The sequence below is a fragment of the Trachypithecus francoisi genome, unplaced genomic scaffold, assembly GCF_009764315.1.
Source record: "Trachypithecus francoisi isolate TF-2019V2 unplaced genomic scaffold, Tfra_2.0 Lachesis_group17, whole genome shotgun sequence".
In the NCBI taxonomy this organism is placed as follows: Eukaryota; Metazoa; Chordata; class Mammalia; order Primates; family Cercopithecidae; genus Trachypithecus; species Trachypithecus francoisi.
In genome coordinates this window covers 21,671,263-21,683,407 of record NW_022681462.1, presented here as the reverse complement: position 1 = coordinate 21,683,407, position 12,145 = coordinate 21,671,263, and the positions used below count along the sequence as shown (strand labels likewise).

The 12,145-nt window shown below is 38.7% G+C and overlaps 1 protein-coding gene across 4 annotated transcripts in view; it reads left to right on the top strand.

The window, feature by feature from the left end:
- PAIP2B (poly(A) binding protein interacting protein 2B) overlaps positions 1-12,145 on the top strand; it is a 41,417-nt gene that overhangs the window by 15,221 nt on the left and 14,051 nt on the right. For all 4 annotated transcript variants that reach the window (XM_033175029.1, XM_033175030.1, XM_033175027.1 and 1 more), the window contains one exon: positions 10,885-11,033. In XM_033175029.1, the coding sequence (XP_033030920.1) occupies positions 10,896-11,033 (138 nt within the window). In that variant the 5' untranslated portion in view covers positions 10,885-10,895. The remainder of the gene's footprint in view (positions 1-10,884; positions 11,034-12,145) is intronic.

Genomic DNA, 12,145 nt, shown 5'->3' with positions numbered 1-12,145 from the left:
TTCAAGATCAGCCTGGGCAACATAGATACCATCTCTACTAAAAAATATATAAATAAGTGTTTTTTAATCCCTCTTGAGTAACTTGATTTGTCAAAAACAGATTCCAGAGTAGTGCTGTCTCTGACTGTGGGGAATAACTGTTCATACTCAACAAAGAGTGCTCACTCACAGATCCTAACCCCTAAGGGCATGGGCTTCCTGCCTAGGAAATGAGATTTAGAATACAACATTCTAAAAATGACAGTTAATCAACAGATTATTTATTAAGGACCTGGTGGGTGCGCAGAGGCATGCTAGAAGCTATAAAGGACTTGATTCTTGCCCTCAAGAAACTTCCAAGATTATAGACTAGTCCCAAAACAAATAATGAGTGATACTCTCTCAAATATACATATAATCAAATGTGAGAGGGAGGTGAAGATGGGGAAGACCTTAGGCTCGGAGATTGTATTCAGGCTTTTATAGTAGCATTTCTTTGATATAATTATGCATTTAAAAAACAAATTGTCATCATATCAGTCTGAAATGTATAGAGACACATGTTGGTGAGAAAAGCTTTTTATGTGTAATAATTTACCCATAGGGATGTTTTTGATTAACGTTATCTGTTAAAGACTTCACAATATTTCCCCCATTAATAGTCTATGTCTTTTTGGAGCTGATCTGGAGAAGTCGAGGACCATGTGCTAATTGCTATTTGATGTTATTCTAGGAGGACAGTTGATTGGCTTTGGGGCGAGGAGTTGGAACTTGAGGACTAGAAGGCAGATCTGAATCTAGAAATCTTGCCACTGACTTTTGGCAAGTCTTTTGATTCTACCTTTGAAACTGCCTTTAAATGCCTTGCGGAGTATATTTTATGACTGTTCTGTACATATCCAGTAGAATGATAGTGATATCACAGAACATCCTTGGGGCGTTGTTTCTAAAAGTTTGAGATTGTTAATAGTTACCAGATTAAAAATGTATGTAATATGTGTAATAAAGATAACAATACATAAATTTGGGAAATGCTTAGTAAATTAAACAGGACTTTTCAGAAAAATGAATTTACACATGGCCATGATTTTTTTTTTTTTTCCCAAAGAACATTCACAAGACTGTAGTTTGTAGAACACTAGTTTGGGAACTGTTGGTGTAGGAATTAGGGTAATTAGGATTTGGACTATTCCAGGTAGAGATTGTCACTATATTTGAGGAATTGTTCTTAAGCCTTTAGTCTTTCTATATATCATAATTACCTATAGCAAATTAACAAGCAGAAATACAAAAATTGGACCTTGGCTCAGGCCTAGCAAATCAGAATATCTGCAAAGTATGGATGTGGAAAAACTTCCAGGCGATTCTATACACTCCTAAGACTGAAAACCGCTCAATTAGAATAGACCTTCTTGCCAATTGCTAAATGCAGTCTTTTTTTTTGGAGACAAGTCTTGCTCTTGTCCCCCAGGCTGGAGTGCGAAGGCACAATCTCAGCTCACTGCAACCTCCACCTCCCGGGTTCAAGCGATTATCCTGCTTCCCCCCACCCCCCACCTCCCCGAGTAGCTGGGATTACAGCTACCTGCCACCACACCCGGCTAATTTTTGTATTTTTAGTGGAGATGGGGTTTCACCATGTTGGCCAGGCTGGTCTAGAACCCCTGACCTCAGGTGATGCACCTGCCTCGGCCTCCCAAAGTGCTGGGATTACAGGCGTGAGCCACCACGCCTGGCCAGCTAAATGCATTCTTAATCCTATTTGAGTATGCTTCTGTTTTGTTTTCTTGGGTCTGGTCCAGGGACTAGACTGTTGCTGTAATTAAGTTCAGTTTTATTATTCTTCCCAGAGTATCTGTATCCCAATTTTCAGATTCCATTTCATCAGTGGGGCAGACTTATAGGTCAGTATAGGACAAGTTTTAAACATTAATGAAAAAGAGATTGTATTGTATTTATATTGTCTTTCTCATCTGGCAGTCTTGAGTTTAATTTAGAAAATGCCTCTATTTGTAATTTACCTTTGTTTTGATATATTTTACAAATGTAGAGATCACATAAGTGATTTTCCTCTTTTTCCTGACTTCCTTGTCAACTAAAACGTTTTTGAAAACTTCTTGTTAACTTGTAATTGCAGGTAAACTCCATTTTCTGTTTGCTTAAGCTCACTGACGTCATATTTGCAAGCACTGTTCTTGCATCAAATGGAAGATAACCAATGGAACATTTGTGCATTGAGGTCAATATAGGAAGGCTTAGCAGAATGACTACTTAATTTGTTTTCTGTTAATGTCCATGCAGCTTCTCTGGGAATAAATGAAATGGAAGTACATGGGACAAAATCATTCTAATTCAAGATTTACCTGGAACCTTTTTTTTTTCTTTTTTTATTATTATTATACTTTAAGTTCTAGGGTACAAGTACACAACGTGCAGGTTTGTTACATGTGTATACATGTGCCATGTTGGTGTACTGCACCCATTAACTCATCATTTACATTAGGTATATCTCTTAATGCTATCCTTCCCCACTCCCCCCACCCCATGACAGGCCCCAGTGTGTGATGTTCCCCTTCCTGTGTCCAAGTGTTCTCATTGTTCAATTCCCACCTATGAGTGAGAACATGCGGTGTTTGGTTTTCTGTTCTTGTGATAGTTTGCTGAGAATGATGGTTTCCAGCTGCATCCATGTCCCTACAAAGGACATGAACTCATCCTTTTTTATGGCTGCATTGTATTCCATGGTGTATATGTGCCACATTTTCTTAATCCAGTCTGTCATTGATGGACTTTTGGGTTGGTTACCTGTAACCTTTAAAAAAAAATTCTATATACATGTCATATGTCTCCTCACCCCACCAAAAACTGAACTACTCCCCCTTTCTCTTTTTTTCCTTGATCCTTCACCAAATAATGGAGAAAATCTGATGGGTTTATTTACTTAGTAAAAGAAAATCTTGTAAAACAAGGAGACGGAGAAATTATTTTAGTGCAAAGTATGACATGCTATATAAAAATATGTTCTGGCTGGGTGTGGTGGCTTACGCCTGTAATCCCAGCACTTTGGGAGGCTGAAGCGGGCAGATCACGAGGTCAGGAGATCAAGACCATCCTGGCTAACACAGTGAAACCCTGTCTCTACTACAAATACAAAAAATTAGCTGGGCATGGTGACTCGCGCCTGTAGTCCCAGCTACTCAGGAGAATGAAAGCCAAATGGAGGTAGGATGAATCGTAGGTGAGGTAGGAGATGAGGTAGGAGAATTGCTTGAACCGAGGAGGTGGAGGTTGCAGTGAGCCAAAATCGTGCCATTGCACTCCAGCCTGGGGTGACAGAGTAAGACTCCATCTCAAAAAAAAAAAAAAAAAGAAAAAGTTCTATGTGTTTTAGAAGACGTTATAAAATTATTTCTTGTATTGCTTATGTAGCTTTAAAATGTTCATTTGTGTTTGTGTATGTGTGTGACCCTGTGAAAAATTAGAAGAATAAACAAAAAGTTAGAAAGTTGGAGTTTGATGCATTAATCCAGCAGCTGTCTGGGCAGACCAACTTACACTTGGGGGATATAAGCATTCCTGCCACCAGTGAAGTGAAATTTTCCACCGTGGAGTAAGGATGTTTCATGTGGCTTTGTAATGGATAAAATCTTTCTCCTGATGCTCTTCCCACTGCTCTGATTTCATGCTCACCATGCAACCATCTTTTACTAATTAAGCATCCCAGGCATTTGGATTTTGAATGGTGGGAATGTATTAGCTATTCGAAAATAAACAAATATTCCCTTCTGCCTTCCCAGGACGTACACTATCAACTATACCTTCTCCCTCCTGTATGTATAACCTGTCCCTCTCCACTAGACCCTTTCTATGAACATTTAAACATGAACTAGACTTTCTAATCTTTAAAGATGTCATTTCCGTGGACTTCATACCACTCCAGTTTCTGTCTGTTCCTGCCTCTTCCCTTGGCAGCTGGACTCTGAGTTATCTCATACTTGGTATCACCTACGATTCATCCTACCTCCATTTGGCTTTCATTCTCATTTTTCTCCATGGAAACTGCTCTCATTAAGGTCATTAGAGACTCCATGGTCCTGAATTCTATGGACACTTCTCAGTCTTCCTCCTACTTGACCTTTCAGCAGCCTTCTGTATTCCTACTTTACTGGAATTGGATTCATTCCCTGTGGCTGCTGTAACAAATTACCACAAACTGGTGTCTTAAAATAACATTTATTCTCTCATAGTTCTGGAGGCCAGAAGTCCAAAGTCAAGGCGTCAGGAGGGCCACTTTCCCTCTGGAGGCTCTAGGGGAGAATTTGTTCTTTGCCTCTTCCAAATTCTGATGACTGTGGGCATTCCTTGATTTGTGGCCACACCACTCCAATCTCTGCCTCCATGGTCACATTGCCTCCTCCTCTTCTATGTGTATGTTAAATCTCCCTCTGCTTTTCTCTTATATACCTATCATTGAATTGAGGGCCCACCTGAATAATTCAGGATGATCTCCTTATCTTAAAGTCCTTAATTATATATACAGACACCCTTTTTTCCAAATAAGGTAGGCTTCACAGATTCCATGGATTAGGACATGGACATATATATTTTGGGGGGCTACCATTTAATCCATCGACATCTGTGATGTCACACTCTTCTGATTGTCTTCTCAACACTGCTTCTCAGTTTCCTTTTCATGTTGCCTTCCTTCTCTACTTGACTTTTGTGTGTGTGTGTGTGTGTGTGTGTGTATGTGTGTATGTAACGGAGTCTCACTCTGTCACCCAATCTGGAATGCAATGGCGTGATCTCAGCTCCCTACAACCTCCATCTCCCAGGTCCAAGCGATTCTCCTGCCTCAGCCTCCGAGTAGCTGGGATTACTGGCATGCACCAACACACTCAGCTAATTTTTGTCTTTTTAGTAGAGATGGAGTTTCAACATGTTGGCCAGACTGGTCTCTAACTCCTGACCTCAAGTGATATGCCTCTCTTGGCCTCCCAACGTGTTGGGATTACAGGCGTGAGCCACAGCGCCCGGCTTCTACCTGACTTTTTAAAATGTTCACACACATCAGTGCTGGGTCATGGACCCTCTTCTCATCTCACTTTGCATTTTCTCCATAGGCAGTATCTTCTATTCCTATGACTTCAGTTACCATTTATATAAACGACTACTCCAACTTTCTATATTTAGGCAGACTTCTCCTATTCTTGGTGCATACAGCCAACCTACTTAACGTCACCATTTGAGTGTTTCAGAAGCATTGCAAATTTAACATGTCCAAAATAGAACTCATCACCTTTTTTATCCCCACGCCCCTATCACCACCCAAGAAAAGTTTGCCCTTCCCACAGAGTTCCTTAGCTCAGTGAATGACATTACCATCCACCCAGTTGCTTGTGCCAAAATTATCCTTGATATTTCCCTCACTCTGACTCCCCACATCTAGTTCATCACCAGAAACCTCCTAAAATAGTTTTGGAGTCTACCTCCTTTCTTCTTACTGCCATCATCTTAGTTCAAGCAGCTACCCTTTTTTCATCTCAATTGGAATAATAGCTTCCTTACCAGTCTCTCATTATTAACTCTCTGTCTCTCCAATCCGTTTTCCACGTGGCAGCCTGAGTGATCTCAAAATATGTCGAATCATGCTACAATGCATTATAAGGAATCTGAGAACTCCTTATAATGGCTTCTGTTATTTAGGATGAAATCCAAAATCCTTCATGTAGTCTCTTAAGGTACTGAATGATCTGATCTGGCCCCACCTGCCTCTCCAACCTCATCTCTCTTCCTTGTCATTCTCCAGCTATATACATATCTACCTTCTTGTAGTTCCCGAAAGTTCCCTCCTGCCTTTGATTCATTGTACATCCTTTTCTCTCTCATCCCTATTGCTGGTAAACTTATATTTTTTAGGTGTCGATGAAAATGTTTCTTGCTCAGGGAAACCTTTCTGAACCATCCCCCTCTCCTGGACTAGATTGCGCCCCCTGTTGTTTTCTAATAGTCCCTTTTATAGCATGGATCATAATTATTTTTAACTATTTTCTTGTCTGTCTCCTGAGAGAATGTAAATATCACCAGGGCAAGGGCTGTGTACCTATCAAAGCAAGAGTCAAGCACAGTGCCTCAGCACTGAGGGTCAGTAGGCACTCGGATATTAATGAGTGAGTAGATTTATGATCTTAGTTGTTAAGATGTAGGTGAGAGAAAGCAAAACCCGAATCCAGTGGCAGAATATTTGAAATAAAATTGAAAGCTGTCATCCACAATATTTACTTTTTAAAATGATATTAACCAGACTGAAGAAAGTAATGAAACTGTAGGAAACAAAATAGGAGGGACTAGTTTTTATTTCAGTTGTTCAGTAGACTTTTTCCAGGTAATTCAGTCAAAAGTCCTAAGTAATCTTAGCAAACTGTTATCATAGGCACATTGCAGGTTTGTAACTTCTGAAAAATATTATTTAAGTTCAAAGAATAGCTAGTTTTTGGTATGAGCATGTTGGATCTGAAAGTTGTGGGTGTTTTAAGTGTTAAACTGATGAAGCATGTATCCTTGAAATATCCTAGATACTTTAAAAGTCCTGGAGTTCTTTCTGACTTGGAACGGAAGTCCCTATTTCAAGCCACATATTTTAGACACAAATATGTCTTGACCCTTGACCATGATAGTGCCAACTCAAATGCTTGGCAGGCCTTAGCACCCTTGTATTGACTATTAACAGGGTTGCGAGCTTTCCCATTTTCAGCCAAAGTGACAACTGTTATTTCTTATTTTCAGCATGTTTGACATGTGTATAAGAGGGAAAGTGGGGTGAAGGGGAAATAAGTTTCAAATTGTTCTTAGATTTCAAGATGCAATATAATCACAGACCAGACACAAACTCCTTTATCTACTGTTGAGGTCTAAATCTTAAAGAACTACTTCTCAGGCAGTGACCTATTTCAAATTGCACATTTGTCTTCTTGATAGATAAAAAGATGTTATAACATAGTGGTTTGTGTGGCAGAGTTAATTGCCAGTGTTTATTGACTACCTGTATAAGCTATTGTTAGGTGACAACTTTCCCCAGAGCTTAGCAGGTTAAAACAACAAATATTTATTATTTCATAATTTCTGTGCATCAGGAATCTGGGAGTAGTTTGGCAGAGTGCCTGTGCTTGAGACGCTTACAGAGTTGCAGTCAAGCAACTGTCGTCTGGGGCTGCTATGTCATCTGAAGGCTTGACTGGGAGGAAAATGCACTTCTTTTTTTTTTTTTTTTTTTTTTCTTGAGACGGAGTCTCGCTCTGTCGCCCAGGCTGGAGTGCAGTGGCGTGATCTCGGCTCACTGCAAGCTCCGCCTCCCGGGTTTCCGCCATTCTCCCGCCTCAGCCTCCGAGTAGCTGGGACTACAGGCGCCCGCCACAGCGCCCGGCTAGTTTTTTGTATTTTTAGTAGAGACGGGGTTTCACCGTGTTACCCAGGAGGGTCTCGATCTGCTGACCTCGTGATCCACCCGCCTCGGCCTCCCAAAGTGCTGGGATTACAGGCTTGAGCCACCGCGCCCGGGGAAAATGCACTTCTAAGCTCACTTACATGGTGGTTCATTTCCTTGTACCATGAGCCTCTCTGTAATGTAGCTCACAACGTGGCAACCATTCAGCCTCTTAACCCGATTTATGTAACCAAGCATTCCTCCCATCTCTGGAAGGTTTGGGCATATTTTCTTCCTCACTACACTAGACTTTCATCCTTGAAGTGGATGAGGATCAAGTGAAATAATGAATGTGAAATGGTGAAATGGAATGGCTAGAGAAACACAGTGCTCAAGCATGGACAGTGACCTGGGAAAGAGCTGGAAACAGAAAGAAAATGTTATGTGAAACTGGGAGCAGGAACTTCAGGGAAGTTGTGATGATCCTGTCTTCCCTCGTGTCTTCCCCAAGTTGGAAACATCCAAATGCCTTCCCTAGGAGTTACCAGTCTCCAGCAAAAATCTCCCTATTGCCACCTAGCTACTAAAGCCAGGGCACATTAAGCAGCAGTTTACTCACACCCAGCAGGGCCCACAAAACAATGTTGTTCTTGAACTATGTGCCTTAAAGTGTGGGTATGAAAGTTCTTTATTAATTTTTAAACAGTATAAAAATTAAGTTGTTGGAATGCTGCTGTTTGGAAACACCAAACTTTCTAATTGTTTGGAAAACACAGGTTGAATAGTACAAAATACAAATCAACACTGTATAATCTAAGAGATTCACTTGCCTAGTATTGACAATATCATATCAGTGTTTTCAACTTCTGTGAAGTGTTTGCAGTAACAGTTTTCATTGAGTTTATGGTAATTCCCCTTTCCCTTTCTCATGAATAAGCACATTCTGGAATTTGCTATCTGTGCTCCACCTTGCTCTTGAATTAGAAGGGTTTTTTTTTTTTTTTTCTTGCTTCCTTTTCCTTCCCTTTCCCTTTTTCCTTACAATCATATGCACTCAGAACTTATTTTGGGGCACAGGAAGATATTTTTTTTAAAAAAACTGAACTCTAATTTCTGCTTCCGTGTAGTGATTTTCCATATTGATGGTGAGAAGTCAGTGTGCTAGTTGCAAACAACTGCCAAATCTTTGGAAATAATAGTACAGTATACCTTGCTACCTAGCAAGGTTCAGGACCTTTAAGAGTCTCTGTGCTTAGGAATACCCCACTTACTTACAGGGCAAATACTGTTGCCCTGGCATTTAGAACAGCCTTGCTTCTATCATTGTTATGCTACAGATGGAAGTGGTAAAAATAAAGAACTGGTTTCTTCCCCTCTATAGCTTATGAAATTATTATTGTGGATCTGTATTTGGAATAGACATTGATTTCTTTTGTTTCTGTTTAAAATATGTTAAACAGATATATTTCATACTGGTAGCCTTATTTAAACCTACAGTGATTTAAATGGGTTCTATTTTAAATGAATTATTTTAGAACTATGTACCACTGAGTTGTTTTTCCATCTATTCTTTACTCTTCACAATTTTACCTTGTCTTTTTAGTATATTGCATTTCTAATATCCATAACAGGTTAGGAAATTGCAAAACAAAACAAACAAAAAACAAAAACAAAAAAATCTTTAAAGAGAACGAAGAAAGAATATTTTACTGTATCCAGAAGCAGAAAATAACTTATTCATGAGTGTTGCCGAGAAGGAAAGAACCCCTAGGAAATAATTTGTTAAAACTTAAAGAAGCCTCAAGGAAGGTGGGGGTCGGGGTAGAGATGGAGTCAAGGTCGAAGGGAGATGAGTTAGAGAGGGAAAGTTGCCTAAATACAATTAAGCCTCAGGTATTTATGGAACTCCTAATATTGTGGTGAGTTACAAAATCTATTAAACTCAATCTTGCTTGTCAGGAATTGAGAATCTAATTGGAAGGAGAAAAATTATGCATATGAAACAACAATTAAGTAGTGTACTAAGTACAGAAGGGAAGTGGTGAATAAGTAAAGAAGGAAAGTAGTGAATGAAGACTGGAATGATTTTTTAGGAATTGTTAAGATTTAGAAGAATAACAGAAAAAGATATATTCGAAATGATAGCAAAAACATCAAAATGGGATTAGAAGTCAAAATAAACAATTTTATTTACATACAATTTTACAAAGCTGTAGACAGAAACATATACATGAGCTAGAAAAAAATTAAGGCCAAAAAAAATTGCCACTAAAAAATTACATATAATGAATAACATAGTTATAAACTTTCATTTAAATTATTTTATAAAAAATAAAAATTATAACAAATATAATACATGTTTTTACAAAAGATAAGGAAAAGATATATACCCCAGTAGAAAAATGGGCAAAGTACTTTAGCAGTAAAATTACAGAATAAGAAATATAAATGGCCAGTAAACATATCTTAAGATAATCAGCCTCAGTAAAAATTAAAGAAATGTAAAAAAATGCAAGTTTTATCTTACGAGATTAGCAATGGTTTAGAAAATAATACTCATGATTAATACCCGTTTCCATTGGGAAACGGGCACTTCCACACTACTGGTGGGAATTTAAATTCTTATGGTAGTGTGGCAATGCCAAGAGCCTTAAAAAAGAGAACATAACTCTCCAATGTAACAGCTCTATTTCTAGGAGATATCCTAAATAAATAATTAGAAAAGACCTTGATAAAGCAGAACCTTTATAAACAGAAACATTGGAAACATCCCCAAAAGATAGTATGGCTATATTATTAAATAACGTAAGAATGAGAAAAAGCAAATGATGGGGCATCTTGTATCACATGATCCTATTACTATTGAGAATGGATACTTGGGAAATATGTGTGTATGTTTGTATCTACACAAACGTATGGGAATTCAGGAAGGTTATATGCACCACATTGTTAATTGTTCTTAACTCTGGATGACTGGACAACAGGTGACTGTTTTTTCCATTTTGCTTATCAATATGATAAACGTATTTTTAAATACATTTTAAAGAAAAACAGCTTGAGAATTAGAATAAGGAGTAGGTACTTACAATGTTCATTAAGAATGCATTTTCTCTATCTATTAGATATTAAGGAAGCTGTAATGATCTTCACTAGGTTCCAGGACCTACAGAAATTTGGCATGGGAAGATTCCTACCGCTCCCACCCCGTCCCACTTGCCTAGAAAGTACTAAGTGAGCCTAGTACTTTCTCACTGTCTAGGTGTTAATAGACATCTTTTCTTTTAACTTTTAAATAATTGTACATCTGTCTAGTTGTTAACTGTAGGATATGGATGGTTTTATAAGAGTTACAGACTAAGTTTCTGTTTATAGTTAAAATCTTTGACTAGAATTTCAGAAGCTTCTGACAGAATCTGCATGTTTTCGGTCTACATTTCCTTTATCCTTATATTCATTTTATCTTTTCTTTTGCTCCTCTTTAGGTTCTATCATAATGAATGGATCCAATATGGCAAATACATCACCCAGTGTAAAATCCAAAGAGGATCAGGGGTTAAGTGGGCACGATGAAAAGGAAAACCCATTTGCAGAGTACATGTGGATGGAGAATGAAGAGGATTTCAACAGACAGGTAAAGAAAGAGTGGAAAAGTGGAAGGTTGATGATATGTGTAACTCAATAGCTATAATATTTTACTGCCAGTTTGTTACAAAAGAAATGGATACAGTTAGCTTTAGAATAACTTAAAAATTCATTGCGGGGGTCGGGGGGGGGGGCCTCATCTGGAATGACCAGGAAACATCTTCATCTGGTAAGAGACCAGAGCAATAGTACCTTGGAGGAAGATATTTGTATTTTTCTTACCATGTTGATTAAAAGAGAAAACAAATGTCAGACTAATTAGTTGATATCTGAAAATCCTCACGTGAGAGCCCATGTATAACCAAATAGATTTGCATATACTCCACACTATGATATGCCTTTTAAGTGTAGTTCACATTACACGGTAATTACTGCAGAGGGTCCCTGCCCTCAGCCTTGTTCTGGCTAGATTTGTTTATGACATTTCTCTCAGCAACTGTAGACCATTCTAGAATATTCCCAGAATTTAAATCAAACAAGACTCTTCTCAATCTTAGAGGACTGACATAAAACCCTTGTACCAAACCATGGTAGCTGAGGTCCTTTATCCTGCCCTGATTCTACCTTTAATCCTAGGAAGCACAGTGGTTCTATAACTCTTTATAGTGATCAATGTGAAATTATTTGCTTGAACAGTAGAGCACTAAAAAACAGAATGGTAGTGAGGTTGTTTTTCTATATACTCTGTAGTTTGTTGCTTTCACTTGCTTATAGGAAATGTGATACTCTGCATTTCATTTTGAAAATAAATGAAGACATAAAAGAAGTTTAAGGCCAGGTGTGGTGGCTCACACCTGTAATCCCAGCACTTTGGGAGGCCAAGGCGGGCAGATCACATGAAGTCAGGAATTCAAGACCTGCCTGACCAAAATGGTAAAACCTCGTCTCTACCAAAAATACAAAAATTAGCTGGGCATGGTGGCATCCTCCTATAATCCCAGCTACTTGGGAGGCTGAGACACGAGAATTGCTTAAACTGGTAGGTGGAAGTCGCGGTGAGCCAATCACACCACTGCACTCCAGCCTGGGCTACAGAGCAAGACTCTGTCTCAAAAAAAAAAAAAAGATTAAGAACTCTTCACTGAAGGTAAGTATGTTTTC